This window comes from Gymnoscopelus microlampas, assembly GCF_963454915.1.
Source record: "Gymnoscopelus microlampas genome assembly, chromosome: 5".
NCBI classification, from domain to species: Eukaryota; Metazoa; Chordata; class Actinopteri; order Myctophiformes; family Myctophidae; genus Gymnoscopelus; species Gymnoscopelus microlampas.
In genome coordinates, this window is record NC_139942.1 from 7,778,179 (window position 1) to 7,800,823 (window position 22,645).

The 22,645-nt window shown below is 39.7% G+C and overlaps 2 protein-coding genes across 3 annotated transcripts; both read right to left on the bottom strand.

The window, feature by feature from the left end:
* Positions 1-7,219: 7,219 nt before the first annotated feature.
* LOC311045876 (uncharacterized protein) lies at positions 7,220-13,433 on the bottom strand. Of its 2 annotated transcripts, XR_014600818.1 has the most exons (5): positions 13,035-13,433; positions 12,188-12,292; positions 8,644-8,730; positions 7,892-8,063; positions 7,220-7,812 (listed from the first exon to the last, which is right to left on the bottom strand). XR_014600818.1 is itself a non-coding variant. In XM_084057943.1 (4 exons), exons 1-4 carry the CDS (start codon positions 13,239-13,241, stop codon positions 7,944-7,946), a joined length of 519 nt encoding a protein of 172 aa, XP_083914069.1. In that variant the 5' UTR covers positions 13,242-13,433; the 3' UTR covers positions 7,220-7,943. The 2 variants fall into 2 exon arrangements, 1 of the variants encoding a protein (XP_083914069.1); XM_084057943.1 differs by having other exon boundaries at positions 7,220-8,063.
* Positions 13,434-16,854: 3,421 nt separating this feature from the next.
* LOC311044880 (rho-related GTP-binding protein RhoA-B-like) lies at positions 16,855-22,023 on the bottom strand (the record flags this gene model as incomplete). The annotated part of the gene is made up of 2 exons (XM_084056691.1): positions 16,855-17,289; positions 21,868-22,023. The coding sequence occupies 2 exons, from the start codon at positions 22,021-22,023 to the stop codon at positions 16,855-16,857; spliced, it is 591 nt and encodes a 196-aa protein (XP_083912817.1).
* Between the last annotated feature and the right edge of the window lie 622 nt (positions 22,024-22,645).

The following is a 22,645-nucleotide window of genomic DNA, read 5'->3' on the forward strand; positions in this document are numbered from 1 at the left end:
CACGGCTGCTAACTGGTCGTCTCCTTCGACCTTTGCAGCTTTCTACAGCCTGGACATGGCGGCTTCCTCGGTGGCGCACGCAGTCCTTGGCGTGGCAGCCTCATCTACTTGAGGTGCCTTTCTCCCCCTGATGTGATCCCGTGGGGCTAAAAATCTGTTGGTCCTCGGGAGCAGGGGGGCCCTGTTCCCTTTTTAGGAAGTTAGTAGGTGACGAGCCTTGTCTTCTATTAGCTGAATGGGGAAGACTTCGGTCTGTCAGGGTTTCTTTTATCTCATCCCTTGTGCCGTGTCCAGGCCCGGTGGGCCTGGACGTCCCTGAGGCAGGGGCCCGCCGTGTGCGGGTCCCTGAGCCAGTTGGGGACGTGCGTTTTTTCTGGGGATACAATGTTTTTAACGCTTCCGGGGGGTTTATAGATCCCATAGGGAGTGTCTCACGACAAAACGACAAAGAACTGAGGCTTACGTAGGTAACCTGGTTCTTTTAGTTTAGGAGTGAGACACTCCCCAAACACCCCTTTGTTTCGCCACTGCGAACAGAGGACATGTGTGGAAGAGGAAGTTGACGTCACGACCGGGGCCTCTTATGCCCTCCCGCTGAGGGGAGGGGATGGCCGGTCGCGTGACATACCCTCTAGCCCAATAAATGGGCCCCGGAGCGTATTGTGTAGCTCTGTTGCATCGCCAAATGGCGCCGTTTCCCATAGGGAGTGTCTCACTCCTAAACTAAAAGAACCAGGTTACCTACGTAACCCTCAGTTCATGCTTCTAATCATGCTTCTAATTGTTCTTGGCAATTGTTATTACAAACCTGTATCGCATGTATCGATATTCATTTTCTAAGGCGCATGTGCATGTATATACTGTTGTATCCCAATGTTAATGTTTGTACCCTGCTTGAGCATGTTGCTGCATGTTACTGCATGTGCATGTCTGTACCGGTTTGTACTTTATCATGGTTTTCTTGTGTTCATGGGTATGTCTCCATATGAATTTTGCTACTTTGGGGTTGAACTGGTGGGGTGGAAGAGCTCTTGTCTTGTCTGTCTGCATGTGTTTTGTTGTATTGTTTGTGTATTGTATGCCTTGTTCATTTGCGCTAAAGACCCCCTCGAAAATGAGATGATGCCTCTAAAGGGGTTTATCCTTCTAATAAACTAGGTACTATGTAATAAAAAAGGTTCTATATATCTCAGAGGTGTAAATCTTTTTTAAAGGGGGGCATATTTGAAAATATGTAAATACCTTAGGGCCGACTGCATGTCCTGTCTGTCGTATTGTAGAGTACCTGTGGACCATAAAAAGTCACATACAAATACATCACATTTAAAAAACATATATTCAACTACAGTGCCATATCAATGGCCTTTTGTTGGCAGTGTAGTCGCATATAAGCCACTAATCAGTGCTGTGAACAAAACGACAAAAAGAATCTGCCTTTCACATACATACACTTCATTTCTATTATATTTACAGTGCAATATATGGTATAATTGGCAGTGTAGCCAAATGCAACCGCAGGTATGAAAAGGTCTGTAGATAAATAACGTATTTTCCCAGGTTAATTCCAAAACACTTTGACTGTACTGGCGGGCCATAAATAATACATTTTAGTACGTTTTTTGGACTCTCTCCTTTTCTTCATTTATTCTCTCCAGTGTAGAGGACATCAGCCAGCGAGGCTGGACTCGACCACAGGACCACGCTGGTTTCAATACTCCATCAGTCTTCAACCATCCCTGTCCCTCATCGGCTTCAGGTTTTTCCACAACGGGTTCATCATATTTAATTGAATACACAGGACCACAATGGAAACAAGATTTGTGGTATCCTTTTAATAGTCATTGTACAGTCTTACCTCTATTTGCAAACTGTTAATAAAGTATTCAATCAATCAATCAATCAGCTCTCTTGTACAAGGCAACACAGTGGTATGTTGGATGTGGGACTTCAGAGCAGAGCATGGAGGAAGGCGAGCCAGTTCCACCTCAGACTTGGAAGTGAGATTCTCGTCCTTCCTCGCCATTTTGCTCAGCTAATTGGCAAGGACGACATGCACTGAAGACTTGTGACTCTGTCCATACAAACAGGTGAATTGCTCCAACTGCCTCTGCACCTCAGGCTTGACACTGTCACTGAGAGCTGACTGAATGCCTTGTGAAACCTAGGGTTCTTTAACAGCTTTTTCAAGGGCCCCAGGTTCCCTTTCACTTTTGTGGCGCAGTATAGTCTTTGAATTTCCACAAGCTCAGAAAGGTTGAGAAGTTGTCGATCCGGATAATAACTTAAGATGTACAAGTCTCTGTGTGTGTGTGTGTGTGTGTGTGTGTGTGTGTGTGTGTGTGTGTGTGTGTGTGTGTGTGTGTGTGTGTGTGTTCATGTGTGCTTATTTTTCCAAGCCATGCAGGGGTGTCCACATTTTTTTCAAAGTATCATATTTGAAAATATGAAAATAGCTTAGGGCCGACAATATCTCCTGTCATACTGTACCTTTGGACCATAAGTCACATGCAAATGTAAATGCATCGCATCACAACAATCTTATTAAACTACAGTGCAATATGTAGCACTAGCATATGTATCTGTGCTGTGTGAACAAAACTATAACAATTCAGCCTTTTTTCACATGCATGCTCTGCATTGCTATTGTCTGTCTGTCTGTCATTCTGTCTGTCTGTCTGTCTGTCTGTCTGTCCCTTGAATGCCCTGCACAGTAGCCTATGCTCCATCGAGATCCCTGACGTCATTAATATGATGTTTGCATCTCTGTCTGTGTCCCTTCTGTGCCCATACATGGAGATCCCAGTTGTCATCAAAATTATGTCATAGTGCTGACGTGACGTTACATCAGATGTAATTGTCCTTTTAACACCAGTCAGCAACTTCTGGAAACAAATTTCCCTGCCTTCTAACAACCTCTTCTGTAAATTAGTTGCACTGATTCACAAAGTGGTGCTGGTGTGTGAAATGTTTTACTGGACAGTACATCTGAAAGGAGGATATAGGCATTCCTACCCAGCTGCTGTGGTAGTCGGACACAAGCTGTACTCATTTGAAGGATGCAGTAACAAGAACAACAGTGGTCAGATTGAAGTCCATGTTTTCAACACAGTGTCTCTACGATGGAGGAAGTTGCCCCCATGGACAGATGGAAGAGGAGAACATGACCTTGACGTTCCCTGCATACGCTGGGGCCACACAGCTGTTCTGGTAGAAGATGTTGTCTACATCTGGGGGGGATATCCTTACTGCAACGTGCTTTATTCATTTGATGTTGACAACCACAGATGGTCCAAACCTAATATTTCTGGTACTGTTCCAGAGGGGAGGTACAACCATTCAGCCTGTGTTTTGAAGAAGGTCATGTATATCTATGGAGGAGACACCCAGCTGACTGGACGCACTAATGACATCTACAAGTTGGACACCACCACAATGGTCTGGTCTTTAATTAACACCACTGGCACTCCACCATCTGTTTCAACACATCACTCTGCCACCATCATTGGGACAAAGATGTTTGTATTTGGGGTCTATCCGTACCACGACAACAAAATCAGAGTGTTTGACACAGAGACCAACTGCTGGCTGAGCACGCCTTCTGCACAGCTTCTTCCAAAAGGACGCTGGGGTCATTCAGCCTTTACCTACAATGGAGAGCTGTACATATTGGGTGGACACATGTCAAACCAGTTCTTCAGTGATGTGTGGAAATTCAATCCAAAGACATTCTCGTGGAGGAAGGTTGAGCCCAATAAGAAAGCCCCGTGTACGATGTCTTCGATGGCTTGTTGCATGGTGCGAGATCGTATCATCCTCTTTGGTGGATACCTCACACCTGATGACCTGTATATCTTAGATTTAAGTCCAACGCTGAAGACACTATGCAAGCTAGCAGTTATTCAGTACGGTGTGGAGCAGTCTGAACTCACACATGACATCAGGTGGGAACTGGCTGTCATGACTGCCAACAAAAAAAGATACAAACGGTGATCCCACTATAAATAAATAAACAAATAAACAAATGCATGATTAAATAAATAAACAACGGGGTCCAATCATAATATAAGAAGATTATGACATGATGATTAAGAGAAAGATGATGAAGAGAAATATGATGGCTCTCAGGAGAAAATGCAGATGAAAAAGAAACATAAAAACATAAGGCAGAGGGAGAGTAGTGCCAGCTTAGGCACTGGGTGAAGAAATGGGTTAAAAAAATTGTGGGATAAAAATGTAAAAACAAAACAAAACATAATGTGGTTCACAGTGTCATGTGTAGACCAAGGACCAGTAGAGATTATACCCAGAGGTAAGTGGCTGATGTGGGAAGACAGATTCTCTGCTGGAACAGTTACCTCCATGACCCTCTGGATAAGTGGATGAAGATGGCTGGATGGATGGATGGCTGGATGGATGGATGGATGGATGGATGGATGGATGGATTCACCACATTAAGACTAGAGAGTCAGACAGACAGAATACCCTCTTTTTTTTTTAAATAGCTTAGGGCTGACAGTATCTCCTGTCATATTGTACCTTTGGACCATAACAAAGTCACATACTGTATTATAAATGCATCACATCACAACAATCTTATTAAACTACAGTGCAATATGTAGCACTAGCATATGTATCTGTGCTGTGTGAACAAAATTATAACAATTCAGACTTTTTTCACATGCATGCTCTGCATTGCTATTTACAATCCAATAAATTGTCTTTTGTTCAAATGGTATAGTGTAGCCAAATGCAACCAGGTGTGGAAAAGGTCCCTCTACAATAATCTAAATGAAATGTGATAACATTGAGAATGGAAACAACAACAAAAAAAAACACAAGGAACAAGCAGTTAGGAATCCTTACAAATTCTACTGAAGAATTGCCTATCTTTCCAGGTTAATTGACCTGTCTGACCGATCAACTTGGTGTGTGTAGGCTATCGCAGAGGAAATTATGTGTCTAATGGGACGTCTGTCTGTCTGTACAACGACAACTGGTACAACGGGTGTAACAGCTATACTCAACTCAAGGGTGTTGTCGGGTGCTGTATCAGTTCTCCAAAAATATCTTTAAATCCACAAACTCCGCATTGAGATCCCCTGGCGTCATTAATATGATGTCTGCATGTCCTCTTCTCCGTGTCATCAGCGCCCATACCCTAGGGAAAGGGAACTGGTTGGAACAACGTGTTCCTTCCACGCGCTACGTCCTATCGGGGAAACTCCCCCCTGTCAGGTGACAAGAAGGTCAGTTGGCTCTCCTGCATTGAAGGAGGCATGAGCTCAGCCCTGGGCTCCCTTGGCTGCGGGGGGAGTTTAGCGCCCAGGATCACTTAGAACATTGGCACCGGATGAAAAAGGGTTACAAAATCGTGGGGGGAAAAAAAGACAGCCAACAAAAAAAGATACAAAAAAGATCCCACTATAAATAAATAAACAAATAAACACATGCATGAATAAATAAATATACAACAGGGTCCAAGCATAATATAAGAAGATTATGGGTGCTTTCGGAAATTGCGCACCGGAGCGCACTCGCCTATTAGTATTGGCCAATGTGCTCAGTGCTGTATTTCCGAACGCACCCCTTGACATGATGATTAAGAGAAAGCTGATAAAGAGAAAGATGCTAAAAGGATTAAAACACAAGAAAGCACTATGGCTTGTTTCCATTGGGTTCCTGTGTATTCAATTCATCGAAACATTTAAAGACAAACAATAATGCGAAAAACAGTCAAAAAGTCATGGGTCAGACTTTTTTATGACGTATGACACTCGGTAGTGTCTGTGGAATGCATATTATAGCTCTATGGTGGAGTCACTCACACACTGAATGCACGTTCATGCACGCATTGATTGATTGATTGAATACTTTATTAAAGGTTTGCAAATAGTACAGTGGTACGATTTTACAATGATGCTAAAAGGATAACACACAAAAGAATCTGGTAAAAAAAAAAAGCTGATGCAATACAATATTACTCAATTGTATTTACACATTGGAAAAATACAGAGTATGAAGGCAGAGGGATTTTTTTGCCTATTGCAGTCTTATGAAAATATAACAAGTTTAACTCAATGTATCTGGGTTAGGGTTAGGATACTGTGTGAATATTATAGTTTGAATGAGAAGCCACAGTGCATGAGCAATGCCTTACCTACAGCACACTCTAGTGGACAAATCTGCAGACACAGTCACATACAGGACTACATTTAACAGTGGATCTCAAACATGTTCATGTCCAGGACCCCCAAAATTGACACAAATTTGACCCCCATCTGACAAGAGTTTGTGCCAGCGACCCCCATAAGAGAAGATGTGTCAACATAATGTCAAGAGTTGTCAATATTCTTCTAAATAGGCGAAAAATAGAATAGAGCGTATAAGTGTTTGAAGAATTTCGCTGGGGACCCCTGGAACCCCGTGAAGGACCCCTGAGGGTCCTTCACTTTGAGAACCTGTGATTAATGACTTTGATACAATAGGCTCTATGGACAGCAGCCATATTGGAAATACTTCCTTACTTCCTTCACAGGTTTTACCAATGATATAACGAAGGCTTTGTTCCATTTCATGTAGCACAGTGGTTCTCTAACCTTTTAATTTCAAGGACCCCCATGAGAGTGTACAAATGAAACCAAACGGGGAAGGATTCATTTGGTTCCATTTGTACACTCTCAGAATTACACACCTTTTAAGGGGCCATTTGGAACCCCCTCAAGGAACCATGAGGGTCCCTGGACCACACTTTGAGACCCACTGGTATAGCAGGGTTTCCAGTGAGCCAACATGCACAATATCAGCACCCTGACTCTGTTTGACCAGAATGGAACAGAGCCTCCATTAGTATCATTGGTAACACCTGTGAAGGAAGTAAGAAGAGGCCCAATTTCTCTCCAAAATGGCTGATGTGCATAGAGCCTATTCAGTCTGCAGTGGAGATGTGCTGTTTCTGTATTTTGATTGATTGAATACTTTATTAGTCAGAAATGTATACAGCACGGAGGTAGCCTACAGTAAAACAGGCTAAAAGGATAACACAAAAAAAGTCCTGCAGAATTGTTTCCATTGTGGTCCTATCTGTCCAATTGATCTAATTTATTAGACTAGTTTTTAATTCCACATAAAATAAGTATCAACCTGATGACATTAGTGTCAACAAGAGATTGCCCAAGACAGACACTGTAAATTGTTTAGCGTTGTTTTTTTTTGGGGGGGGGGTTTCAATATTTACTTTATGTATTTATTTGTTCTCTGTTTATAAAATAATTATATTTAAGTCTATAAGTCTATTATTAGCAGGTAAACCTTTAGATGTGCAACTTAGTCTTAACGGACTTGAGTTGTCTACACCGTGTCACTATATTTCCAAACACATTCCAGGGGGCCACATTGCATATTGTTGCTGTCGGGCAGATACCTCTTATCTACATGTTTTAACTTTTTTCATAAATTATGAATTTATTCATTCTAGTATGTCACACAAAAGTAGCAAAAATAGCCGATCTAACGCATCGCATTGCGACGCGTTTTGAGCTTGTCGATCGGCTATTTTTGCTATTTTGGAATTGGAATCCTGAATTCTTTTTTGCTATTTTTGAATTGGAATCCTGAAAAGTAACATTTTTTATTTATTTCAAATGAATTTAGTTATACTTATGTTAACTTTATGAACTTAAATACAAATACATTGGACATAAAAAAAAGTCATTAAACTACTAATATAGACTGAAGCAATTAAAGCGGCTCATGTTTGCATGTTTGGAATTGTAACAGCTGAAATCAATAATATATCAGCATTCCGATATTAACCTGCGGGCCGCATTAAGTGAAGGTGGGGGCCGCCAGTTACCCATGTATGGTGTAGACGAAAACAAATGAGTCCAACTACAGTTGCAACTCAAGTCCGTTTTGCTACGACTAAGTGGTTAAATCAAATGAAATCAGAAACAGCCCAGACATCCTGGTTGTACGGCTTCTCCATCAGTCCTGGCCAGCTGGGAGCCATCCCCATGCAGTCTGGTGGGTGGCGACCTACAGTGTTCCTCATACATGTTATGAAGCTGAAACAAAACAACACATTAATGTAAATAGCTTGGAGGATATAATAAATAATCATCATAAATAGCAGTAATAATGGGGGCCAACTGGGTCATGGAGGCTGACATTTGTTTATGTGCAAACCTTTCGTTGGCTGCATGAATTGTGTGTACCACGTTCTGGACCCCACTTTGAGAACTAATGCTGTAGAATTAAATACCGTAGATTGGCAAGTAACGAGACAGACAGACAGACAGACAGACAGACAGACGTGACCTCTGTGGACATTTTTTAAATACTTTTAAAGACTCACCTATTCAAACAGGCCTCTTTACATAGCCCTTTTTGATTACATATTTTTGTAACATATCCTGTATTGGTTTCTCGAATTTCACCGGCTGATTGGTTAAATGCAGATTGTTTTATTTTTGTCTTCTTCTTATTTTTATTATTGACATGTTCTACTTTTATTCTTGTGAAGCACTTTGTGACTCTGAATGTCTGTGAGAGCATGCTCTACAAATACATTTTACTTACTTACAGACAGACAGACAGACAGACAGACAGACAGACAGATTTAGAAATGTGATGATATATGTTTACCATCCGTGCATCTTTCCTGCGAGCGCAACCGATGAAAGGATCGTTGGTGTTTGGGTCCGGGCTACAAACTAAACACCAAACCTGGAGCTGAAGACAGGAACAAAACAGTCAGAATTGTTGCTTATTGATGTCAAAATGCTCAAACATAATATAACTTAGAACACCGCTGGTTGAATCTGCACATCATTGTACACACAATCCCCCAAACTATAAACTGTCTTTAGCAAGTTGATAGGAGGTAATAGTTTGAATTAGTCCTTCCGGAGAAGTCATCAGGAGGATATATCCATCCATTCATCTTCAAATCTGACTGAGGAACATAGATTGTTTATACAAAAATGGTTTATACTGTAATGTAGATACATACTGTAGATTTATACTGTAATGTATGAATTTGTTTAGTAGTAGCCTATATATAACCATATATATATATATATATATATATATATATATATATATATATATATATATATATATATATATATACATGCATGTCACACACGCGCACACACACACACACACACACACACACACACACACACACACACACACACACACACACACACACACACACACACACACACACACACACACACACACACACACACACACACACACACACACACACACACATGGCACCTTGTCCTCACTTTTACCACTAAAATTTGGGGTCCCCAAGGGAGCATTTTAGGTCCACTCCTTTTTTTAAAACAATTTTTATGATATGAAATCAGCCTGTGATTGCAATTTGCACAGCATGGTGTGGTATCCTTATGATTCTAAAAACGAAATTGCAGACCTCCCAAAACAATTAGTTAGGTTGATCCACAATCTCCACCCCAGAACTCTTCTCCTCCCATCTCATTTTAGAACACACACACACACACACACACACACACACACACACACACACACACACACACACACACACACACACACACACACACACACACACACACACACACACACACACACACACACACACACACACACACACACACACACACACACACACATAGTTCAGATGTAGTATCAACCCAGGTAAAAAAATAGCATACTAAAAGTATATTTTTGATGAATGTGTTAAAGTATATTTTTAGTACGGATGTACTATTTTGGCCGACTTAAATTGAACTTAAGTGTACTCAAGTACAATTAAATTACTACTTAATGTATGCTTGAGTATACTAAAAGTGCAATAAGTGTGCTAAATTCGTACAACTTTTTACAAACTTTAAGTATACTTAGTACAGTAGTGAAAAGTATACCCACGAGCAATCAAAATGAACTTTTAGTGCAATTATATTATAATATTAGTGTGTTGTAAATCTACTTTAAATGGGATTACAGTACATTATCAGTTGTAAAAAAGTGTATTATTAAAACACTTTTATCATATTATTAATACTTTTCAAATGTACTTTTTGACTGTCCGATTTAGTTTATTTAAAATGTATTAAAGTATATTTTTAGTATGGATGTACTATTTTGGCCGACTTAAATTGAACTTAAGTGTACTCAAGTACAATTAAATTACTACTTAAGGTATGCTTGAGTATACTAAAAGTGCAATTTGTGTGCTAAATTCGTACAACTTTTTACAAACTTTAAGTATACTTAGTACAGTAGTGAAAAGTATGCCCACGAGCGGTCTAAATGCACTTTTAGTGCAATTATATTATATCATTAGTGTGCTGTAAATCTACTTTAAATGGGATTACAGTACATTATCAGTAGTGTAAAAGTGTATTATTAAAACACTTTTATCATATTAATAATACTTTTCAAATGTACTTTTTAAGTGTCCCATTTAGTTTATTTAAAATGTATTAAAGTGTATTTTTAGTATGGATTTACTATTTTGTGACAAGTGACAAGATGGTGACGAAAACGGAACAGTTGATTATGTCATAATCACATGACTGCAAATTTGAAAGGCAGAGCCAATGGCTCTGCTGAAAGGGAACCCTGTGACTCTGACCAATCACAGGGAAGCCAGTGCAGCATGCAGTCTCAGGATTGCAGGACTTGTAATGTATTTAAATTATTCTACACTTTAATAAAGCATATTAATAGTATATTAAAAAGGATTTGCAAATAATCATACTTTAGTATTATAAGTTATTTTTAACAGAGTATTAATAATTAATAATTTTTAAAAGTGCACTAAAATACAACTTAAAATTATTATAGTGCATTTTGTATTATTATAATTAAATAAACATATAATGAAGTTAAGTATACTTTAATGAAGCATAGAAATAGTGTATTATAACATCCTTAAACTACACTTAATTCCTACTATAAGTATTAGTAAGTTAATTTTCCTTTTTAAAGTACACTGGCATATTATTTTAATATACTTAAATGAATGTACTTATATTAAAAATACTAAAAGTACACTTATAAGCATTAGTAGTTTATTATACTTTTTCAAAGTACACTGGCATACAACTTTCAATGTTCTTACATTAAAGTACACTTAGTTTAAGTATATTAAATACATTTCTAATTTAGTGCAATTAAAGTACACTAAAATAAAGTATGCTAACAGTGTATTACAAATGTCTGAAAAATAAATGTACTTATATTAAGTATACTAAAAGTACACTTATAAGCATTAGTAGTTTATTATACTTTTTCAAAGTACACTGGCATACAACTTTCAATGTTCTTACATTAAAGTACACTTATTTTAAGTACATTAAATACATTTCTAATGGAGTGCAATTAAAGTACACTTAAATAAAGTATACTAACAGTGTATTACAAATGACTGAAAATAAATGTATTCTTCTTAAGTACACTAAAAGCTCACTTATAGGTATTAGTAATTTAGTATACTATCTCAAAGTACACTGGCATACAACTTTTAATATACTTACATTAAAGTGCACTTCTTTTTAGTATATTAAAATACATTTGCAATGGAGTGCAATTATAGTACACTTACATATGTTAAACTAACAGTGTATTACAAATGACTATAAATACACTTTTCTTAAGTACACTAAAAGTACACTATTAAGCAGTTTCAATTTAGTGTACTTTTAAAAAGTGTGCTAACATTTACTTAAAAATATACTTTGCATAAAGTACACTTTGGATAAGTACATTAAAAATACATTTCAAGTATTCCATAATTAGTATATTTATTTTTAGTACATTGAAGTTGAACTTAATTACATATTTTTTTAAGTATACTTTGTATAAGTTTATTTTTAATATGCTTTTAATTAAGTACAAAAATCCAAAGTATACTTTTAATAATGTTAGTACACTTATATTATGTTTTTCATATACTAAAGTATACTACTTTTTTACCTGGGAACAGGGAAATAAATATACACATCACACATCACATGATGAAAACGGCTTTCATAATAAATTATTATGGATGAAAAAGGATAAATATAGCAGTTGATCTCTTGTGTACGGTTTAGTTGTCTAAATGATGATGAAGTAATTTAAACCTGGAACACCAGATGAATGTAATTAATGACAGCTGGCTGGTGACAATGAATGTAGTGTATTTGACGCACACCTGTTTGAATGGACACTCGTTGCGATGTCTGTATCCACTTGCATCGTTCACCTTTCTGCAGTTTGTGTTCATTAAACGCACGTCCATTTTCACCCGGGGTGACACCTACAAGACAAGACAAGACCCAACGTAAACTTTGGTCATTTTCATGTTCTTAAAATTTGTAAGAATGTATCACACACTCTTATCCAGAGTGACTCACAAGTGAGTTCAGAATAAGCAGAGTAAACTATCTGTCTAAACCAGTTGTGGAAAAAGTACTCCAATTCTTTACTTAAGTAAAAGTATCAATACTGCAATATAGAAATACTCTGTTACAAGTGAAAGACCAGAATTCTAAATTTACTTTATTAAAAGTACAAAAGTATTGGCATTAAAATATACTTAAAGTACCAAAAGTAAAAGTACAAAAAATGTTTGAAAATAGCAGATCTACAAGCTGTAGATCGGCTATTTTCAAATAGCCTACATATAAAATAGGGCTAAAGTGGTTAAAGTGTGTTTCATAATAATATCATAATTTATATCTGAAAAGTAACTAGTAACTAAAGTTTTCAAATAATTGTAATGGAGTAAAAGTACAAATACCTCAATACTTCCAAGTCCACTATAAACCATACCATAAAAAACTTTTAGTTTCTTGAAATATTTTAACATTTCTCATCTATTACAGCTGAACTATTCTGCAGCATTAAGTTGCAGCAGCTACATTGAAACAGCTCTGACCTGATCTGTGTTTTACAAGAGAACTCACTCGATGTCGTAACATTAAAATACAGTCATCAAAACAATACGTATCATCGTGCGTAAATAATGATTCAATATAATAATGATAAAACAACGTTACCTCTTTTACTACACGTCCACCAAGATTCTTTCCAAATTCAAAGAAATTCAGATGGCCAAAACTAAATTGCTGATTTGCTTGGATAATGGCGAGATCAACAAACTTCTTGAGGCCAGATTCCAGCTGGCTGTAGCTGTTCTGTGCGTCTGCTGTAGTCAGGCAGACGACAGCGGCCAGGAACAACATGGACACTAGAAGTCTCTTCATCTTCTTCAACGTGTACTGTAGACGTTCACAGGATATTATTGTTGGTTAAATGTTCTTCTCCAACATGCAGACGTTCACAGGAGATTATAGTTGTGTTGTCGGTTAATCGTCTCTCCCGGGGTCATAGAGCAGATGTTTTGCGTGATGTCTCTGTTTGTTTGTTGTGTTTGGCTTTGTGCCTTCAGGCAGAAGGTTCACTGATATTCCGGAGTTCTCTTCAAGCATCTGGTTCCACTTCAAACTCGCTATGGACCAGAGCTGAATAAAGCGCCCGGCCCCTTCCCCTCAAGTGTCTCAAAAGGAAACTCAAAAGGACATTTTTATGAAATGAAATGTCTATGAAACGGGGAGAGAAAATGAAAGTAGCTTTTTATTATGAGTATCAAAATTAAACTTTGATATACTGATGGGAAATATATTCCTGGAGGACAGCTGACCAGCTGTCAGTGTGGTCAGATGTAGACAGCACTGTCCACTCCAGATCCAAGGTCATAAAGTAACTGTGTGTGATTCTGTTTGTTTTATTTTATTTTTGTTTAACTACAATAACAGAGGAGTTATCACTACAGTTATGTGTGCACGTAAGTCAGTTCTAAGCTAGACAGAGACTGAATTTAGTTAGTCTGGTGACCAAAGATTGGTGACCAAAGGTCTGGTGACCAAGAACTCAGAACTGACCAAGAAAGTGTGAAAGTTGTCTAAGACAGACCGTTGTGTTTTTATTAATATATATATATATATATATATATATATATATATATATTTTTTTTTTAGACATTTTGTCTATTATTTTAGTTAGTTTTGTACAAAACAAAAAGAAAAAACCTTTAAGCCTAGTTTTTATTTTAATTATTCTTATTTCAGTTAAAGCTGCATTACGTAACTTTCCTCTTCTACCCCGGATTTGAACCCGGTTTCCTGCACAAGTGCTGAAATGTTTTACCATCGAGCTAATAGAGGCCAGCCTGCTTGCTCAGGGAATAAATTAAATCTTGACCATCAGGTCAAAATTCATGTCAGATCCTGTGTATCGGTGAGACATGCCTTTGACACAATCTAGTTAATCTAAAAGTTATTACTATGAAATGTAGTTGATAACAGTAACACAAAATGAGTTCATGGTTCATAATACACATAGGGCCCTATTATCAATGTTTTACTATTTTTTTTAAAAATTAAAAATAGTTCAAATAGCCAATCTACAAGTCGATGTAGATCGGCTAGTTGAACTATTTAAAAATGTTTTTAAAAATAGTAAAAAATGGCAAAGAAGTTTAAGGATAATGGGTAAGGCACCAGCAAAAATAGGGCTCATAGCGTTTTTTATCTGAAGCACGTAAGACATTTTGGACTTGCTGTGCCCAAGTATTACTTTACATAATTAAAGGAATATGGGTCACAGTGTATAGATATAGTAGCTAACCACTAACTGGCTGTTGGGACATGGACTTTACCATTTACAATTTAGGCATTTAGCAGATGCTCTTATCCAGAGTGACTTTTAGCACTTGTAGTTGGCAAGTGTGGTATGACACACAGCGTCTTCAACGTTTATCAGTCCAAGGACCCCTTAGGTGAGAGAGAGATGAAACAGGGACCCCCACTACGTGTTAAATGGGTCTTTTCAGACATTTAACCACTTAAACCCTCAATACTTAGTAAACTTGACCTTTAGCTCTGCACTTGGTCTGCTCTTTTTACCTCTACACCAAACCTCTTCACCCGAAAATAGACGATCTACAAGCTCACAACGCGTCGCAGACGAATGTTCCCCCCAGAATAATGATGCTTGGGATCAAGTGGTTAATGTAAAACAATCAAAAAAACAAGTTCCTATCAAACAAAGATTTGGTGGCCCCCCTGCAGTATCTCTGAGGACCGCCTAGGGGTCCCGGAACCCCTGTTGAAGACCCCTGCATTAAAGTATTAAAAAGCATTTTCTATTGGAACACAATTGAATACTGACAAAAACCTGACTCCTCTTGCTTAACCATTTGAGGCCTATATCCTTGTACGCCCTAGCCCTGTATCACTGATTACTGATTATTGGCTCCGCCAGGCCGAAAGGCATGGCGAGAGAGTATGTTTTGCACCCTGTCCGTGTGTCCGTCCGTCCGTGTGTCCTTTTGCCTGTGACCAGCTGATCTCCAGCACCGTTGGTTCGGTCACTGTGAAACTGTGCACACACACTCCCTGGATGCCAATTCAGAACCTCTGGCCCGATTTTTTCAGATTCGCCTGTTATGTACCAGGAGGACGATTTGTGCAAAACACATTTCTTGATACTACTCCTACAGATTTTGTCCAAACATCACACAAATCGGTACACAGTATCTCTATAGTCATGTGATCAAAATGGATCTGTCCGATTTCCCATATTCCATCCTCATTGCCTAAGGTTGGCTTCCAAAGTTAGCAGGATTGGTTCGTTTTGAACAAAATGCCTCAAATCATGAACGCAGCATGCAATTTCAGTGACATTTTGCACGCATATTCCCACAAAGCCGAGGAAGAAATGCCACCCTTTTCACATTGGCCTCTTATAGCGCCACCAGGAGGCCACAATAACCTGACCTGGTGGAGACCTGTGCTCCGAGGAGCACTTTTTCTAGTTATAGTTTTCTAGTTGTTATTATTGTGTGACCTTGTGTTTTTATTCTGCATAGTGCAGGCTATTTGTATAGGTGTATACTATTGTATGCTGTTGTTCATTACTTCTGTAATGTTATTTTTTCCCTTCCTACAGTACTTTCCTACTCTGTATCGGTAACTCTGTAAATCTAACTGCTGTGCCTCTTGGCGACTGATTTTCCCCCGAGGGATCAAAAGTCTATCTATATATATACTTAGTTGTACGATGAACAGCAACATCATTTATGTTTATTGACTTCTTAATTTGACAAACATTTGTCACCCGTACACGTAAATGGCAGTAGACTGTATATATTAAACATCTTTAAAGAAAAACAAAACACAAGGGTTGCAATCATTTCCAATATTATATTTCCAGTAAATATAAAATAAAGAAAAGCAAGACAAGAGATGACGAAAACATATTACATCCTATATTGAAATAGCTAATGGGAGGGCATTCCGGCTGGCCGGCCGGCGGACCACAGCCACGTCACTCTGACTCAAACATAACCATAAACAAACCCGACACGCCCATATATAGGCAGGATATCTCTATAAGTAGGCATAAAAGGTCAGTTAGGACAGATACAGAGATCTCCATACAGTATATGGGTACAAAAGGGCACAGATAGACGGGTACAACGTCTACTCTGACAAAAAACCCTGACACTATCTCAGACATATCGGTGCATTGGCGGTGCAATGTAGGTGTGAGGGCCGCGTAGCGGCCTGAACTCTAGGTGTGAGGGCCGCGTAGCAGCCTGAACCTCTGGTACAATTAAATAAACTTAAACATACGTAAATACACAAGATCCACAACACAGTTGCAATTTGTAGATCTATTTTTTTAATTTTGTAATTTAATTCTGTGCCAAAAACAGGGACACCAGGGTTAATGCGGACATTACCTTCCGTAAAACATTTTTTGTGTGTGGGTTGGGGGAGTGGGGGTTGCAGGAAGCAGTCCTCATGCCTCCATTTACAGCAGAAGACATTTGCAATCGCATTTCTTTTTTTCCCATTGTCGAGGTTTTAGTGCCGCCCTGGTGGCCATCTCAAAACATTCCCTCACACCATCCTGTGTTGTTGTAGAACACTCCATGTATCCAAAGGCACCGATCCTGTCTGCCATGTCACTCCCCTGCTCCAGTGTCACTGGTTCTTGCTTCATTTTGGCCAGCTCCCTGCAGGTGTGCTCGTCATTGCGCAGGTCCTTTTTATTTCCCACCAAGATAATGGGAACATTAAGGCAGAAGTGTTTGACTTCTCTGACCCACTTTTCTTGGATGCTCTCAAGACTTTCTGGACGATCAATGGAGAAGCACACAAGAACAACATCAGTATCTCGGTAAGAAAGAGGACGCAGTCTGGCATAGTCCTCTTGACCGGATGTGTCCACAAGCTGTAGCTCGACCTGTGTTTCATCCACTTCAATGTCAAAGACATAGTCCTCAAACACTGTGGGTACATAAACTTCTGGTAAGTAGCCCTTACAGTACACAAGTAGACACGTCTTCCCACTATCTCCATCTCCCACTACGATCAGCCTTTTCTTGGTTGCAATCTTTGTTTCTGCCATAGCGTATGATGACCAGTGAAATATTTTCAAACGCTTTTGTAGCAGGATGGGCGTTGTCTCCCACTCTGCCCACTGCCCATGCTCCTCCCACTCATCAGTGGGCTGATTGTTACCTGCAGCATTAATGCAGCCGCCTTCGGCCTTCCCGCCCGCGTTATGTGTCTCCTCTGTGTGTATGTGCGTGTGTGTTGCCACACACTTGTCCTCGACACATGGTCCCCGCCGCTGCGGCCTGCAGCCATTGCAAACCGTCTGCTTTGCCCTTGAACATCTGGTAGGTTTACTCTGTCTGTCTGTCTGTCTGTCTGTCTGTCTGTCTGTCTGTCTGTCTGTCTGTCTCTCTGTTCTTGACTCATTGGTTTCAGTATTATTAAATACTAGACTAATATGCCGCTTGTACTTTAAGGATTTTTTAAAAGGAAACGCCACGCCTGCAAACGGTTCCTGGAATTTCTCATCTGTCTTCATTTGGCTCAGCTGTGTGCATTGCGAGCTACTGTGGTGACGTCACGCCACCTACACGTGTGTGAGTGGGGTGGGTACGCCCACTGATCTAGGATCAGCAGCCGCTGCTTCTAAATTTCGATAGTTCTGTCTTCTTTCACATTCTCCACGCCATTTGATGCTAAGAGGAACAAAAAATATATAAGAAAATCTCTAAAGAAAAACAAAACACAATGGTTATAATATTCTGTCTCACACTTGCGTGCAGCCACACAATGGGTTTTATAGTTTTTCTTCAGGGTGGGTGAATTGGTATGAGATACTAATCAACTAAACAATGTAGGCTAGCCCTAACTAAAACTACCCAACACCTAACAAACCAAAATACAATCACTAACCAAACAGGATGACCCCGATGACCCCCCCCCCCCCTTACCAAAACACAGCTGTTTAAATCATGTCATAAGTTCAGGGATGTAATATAGAGAACAGAAAATGTGTGGTTCTGGTTGCTGGCAGTCTTCCATGGGTGCGACGATGTAGAACACCTGGCGATGAGAAGAGCTGGCCTTTTATCCTCCTCCCACACCAGCCTGGGACCAATCACCTCCTGTTCACCGCCTATAGTTTATAGTGCTATAGTTTCACAATCATGTATTCACTCACTTACTCACTCCTCTGCCACTCCCTCAGCTCACACACCTGCCACACACCACTCTCAGCTGATCACCTCACACCAGGGAGAAGAAGGTTACATATTCATATGTCCAAGTATGGTACAAAAGACCCCAGGGTCTTAACACTGTGCAAAGGCTGGACAGATAGCGTACAAACTCCCAATAATAAAGCCGTTTCTTTAGAAGAGTATTGTCTTTACTGTATAGGTTGATATTGGGTTGACTTTTTTTTTAAGACTGTAAAACAATATTCAAATCAATATATTACAAACAAATGAGCTGGTACCTAGTAACAGTTAAGCTGCAAATAAATCGTACTGCTACTGAAAGCATATACACATAGATGATGTAATCACAGACAACTGTAGCTCACATGGCACATGGAAATGAGTAGACGAACAAAAACTACTAATAGTTACAAAAGCAACAAGTAAATTGACTACACATTACAGTTCAAACATTTTCTTGTCAGATCTAAGTGAGACATGACCTTTGACACAATCTAAATGTCTCAATAGAAGAGCAGGGAGACAAATAACATACTCTGCCATACAGATTGGACAATAGTTACATAGTGCCACTTTAACTAACATGTTCTTTTATATATTTTTAGGTAACTATAATAACCCAGTCCACAGCTTTGACACAAAGATAACCCAAATATATGGTTTCCGGTCTGGATTGTGTAAATTAATAACACTGTGTATTTCAAGCTGGTAGCTCTCCTCCAGGAATATATCATATTATATTATATGTATATTATATCTTGCTCATAACAATTTTGATATGCAAGACTTGTTACATCTCATCTGATACAGTCTGTGTCCTTGTTCTATTTTAGAACTCAGTTGGCGGCCATTCACTACAATGCGCGGCCGCAAGCAGCCACCGTTGATGGTGAGCTCAGAAGATGGCACATCCTGTATCCATGGTACAAGCAGGGGGGACTACACAGTGCGACCATTAGAAAACTAATTCCATTTGGTAAGTTTTGGTATGTTTGTAGTGACTAACAACCCCTCATTCTATTAGATAGCAACATTCAGGGACGTGCACAGATAGACTCTAGGTGTTGCTAGAGCACCTGCCCTTTGCCCTCTTGACCAGAAGTGCCCTTTTGAAAAAAGGGCACAGCAGGGGTCTTCAACAGGGGGTCCGGGACCCCTAGGGGGTCCTCAGAGTTACTACAGGGGTCCGCCAAATCTTTATGTGATATGATTTTTTTTTTACCATAACCACTCGAAACCTAGCATCCCTTTTCTGAGGAGAACTTTAGCCAAAAATAGCCGATCTACAAGATCTAAAGTTCTTGTAGATCGGCTATTTTTGGCAAAGAGGTATAGGTGTAGAGGGAAAAAAGAGCAGACCAAGTAAACAAAAAAAAGTATAATTTACTTGAGCACCTGCCCCTCAAAATGTCTGTGCACGCCACTGGCAACATTTGACATTATCTTTTTTCGTACTGCAGAATACATTGCCAACCTGGTGTTTGATCATGTGCTGAACCAGCCTGACACCTACTGTACCAGGACCTCCTCAGGCAGCTATATTCCAGACGACTTATGCACACAGTACTACCAACCAGACGAACCTGAGGCTGTGCTCGACACGCATTGCACTTTTTTTCTTTGAAATGGCTAAAGTTCTAAGTGATATCTTAAAACACTTTTTTTTAAATATTATAAAGTTAAAGCTCTATATTCCAATAATATAATCATTGTATAGCTAGTGTTTGATCAGTGGTCTCTCTGTCTTTCCAGCTCTTTAGTAGAACATACATTTCCAGGTGGGATACCAATTACATCCAGTCAGGAGAGAGAACCCATTAATAGGCTTCAATGTTAGAGTGTTCCAGTTCTCACCGATTGATGAAATTGTTATCCCGACCTGAACATGTCATTTCTGTTCACTAAAGACCTAGAGAGAAGGGGAGGCCCCTGTTTCTGAACAAACACCCTAAAGCAACAATTACTATCAGAATATAGAGCTATTTTAAGACTTATTTTACTGTCCAGGGATTATTATTACAAAACATACATTAACTACTTCAGTCCTATATACAGTACATTTCGTCCATTTGAAAATCGCCGATCTACAAGCTCACAATGCGTTGCGATGCGACGCATTGTGAGCTTGTAGATTGTGGCATGATTGTGGCATGAATAGTGACATCATTTATGTTTATTGATTTCTCAATTTGACAAAAATATTTGTTGCCCCAAGAAAAAAAGGCAGTACAGTTATATTTAACATCTTCAAAGAAAAACAAAAGACAATGTTTGCAATAATTTCCAATATTATATCTCCAGAGAATATGAAATAAACAAAACCAAGACAAAAGGAGAATCCTAAATTAAAATAACTATCGGCAGGAGGGCGGACCACGGCCACGTCACTCTGATTCAAACATAACCATAAACAAACCTCAAACCTAGATCTCTACATGTGGGCTAAGAAAATGGACACAGGTAGACAGACAGATACAGAGATGTCCATACATGGGCACAAAGGGGAGACAGACGGGTACAACGTCTACTCTGACAAATCCCCGACTCTATGACTCGGATTGGAGGTGCAATGTAGGTGTGAGGGCCCTGTAGCGGCCTGAACTCTAGATTTGAGGGCTGCATAGTGGCCCGAACCTAGTACAATTAAATAAACGTACACATACATAAATACACAAGATCCACAACACAGTTACAATTTGTAGATCTATTTCTGCTTTTTCGTAATTTAATTCTGTGCCTAAAACAGGGATGCCAGGGTTAATGCGGTTAAGACATTACCTTTAGTAAAAAGGTTTTTGTGGGTGGGTTGGGGGAGTGGGGGTTGCAGGAAGCAGTCCTCATGCCGCCATTTACAGTAGAAGACATTTGCAATCGCATTTATTTTTTCCCCATTGTCGATGTTTTAGTGCCAGCCTGGTAGCCATCTCCAAAACTTCCCTCACACCATCCATTGTTGTTGCAGAGCACTCCATGTATCCAAAGGCACCGATCCTGTGTGCCATGACACTCCCCTGCCCCAGTGTCACTGGTTCTTGCTTCATTTTGGCCAGCTCCCTGCTGGTGTGCTCGTCATCGCGCAGGTCCTTATTATTTCCCACCAAGATAATGGGAACGTTAGGGCAGAAGTGTTTAACTTCTGGGGCCCACCGCTTTAGGATGTCCGGAAGACTTTGCGGACGATCGATGGAGAAACACATAAGAACAACATCAGTATTTGGGTAAGAAAGAGGACGCAGTCTGTCATAGTCCTTATCACCGGCTGTGTCCCAAAGGCTTAGCTCGACCTGTTTTTCATCCACTTCAATGTCCATGGTATAGTTCTCAAACACTGTAGGTACATAAACCTCTGGGAACTGGCCCTTACTGAACACAAAGAGTAGACACGTCTTCCCACTATCTCCATCTCCCACTACGATCAGCTTCTTTCTAATTGCTGCCATAGCGTATGATCACCGGTGAAATGTTTTCTAATGCTTTTGTAGCAGGATGGGCGCTGTCTCCCACTCTGCCCACTGCCCATGCTCCTCCCACTCATCAGTGGGCTGATTGTATCAATGCAGTCGCCTTTCCGACCTCTTTATGCGTCCCCTCTGTGTTTGTAAACATTGGGCTTTGTTCTGTTTCAGTTTCGCTACTACCTGGAGGGGCCTATTTCACGAAAGAAGAATTAAATTATCCCGGTTTAAAAGGCAAATCCAGGTTTGACAAGGCTGCGCTGTTCAGCCTGGTTTATTCAGTTCCACGAACGCTAAGCCGGGGTGAGAAGGAGCGGCTTTGTCGAGCCAGGATCGTTAAACCAGGCTGAATGTGCGTTCACGTATTCCTATAAAAGACCATGAAAGTCGATCCTTGAACTTGACCAATCATGGAGCCCAAAACCAGAGTGGCATTCTTCTCTGTGGCTGAACAGCAGCACTGCAGCAGCTCATGGAATCATACAAAGAAGTAAAATGTATAATAAGCAAGAAAGGAAACACGGCCGCAATAAATATAGATCCAGGGAGAAAGCGTGGCAAAGTATTGCCGACAAATTGAATGCACAAGTTGTCCAAAAATATGCAA

Bases quoted from the DNA above. Each gene is read 5' to 3' on its own strand.
- LOC311045876 (XM_084057943.1), bottom strand. From the start codon at position 13,241: ATGAAGAGACTTCTAGTGTCCATGTTGTTCCTGGCCGCTGTCGTCTGC. The intron at 8,731-12,187 runs GTGTGCGTCAAA...TCCTGTCTTCAG, and splicing joins ACGAGTGTCCATTCAAACAG to CTCCAGGTTTGGTGTTTAGT. The intron at 8,064-8,643 runs GTAAACATATAT...GTTTTGTTTCAG, and splicing joins GCAGGAAAGATGCACGGATG to CTTCATAACATGTATGAGGA.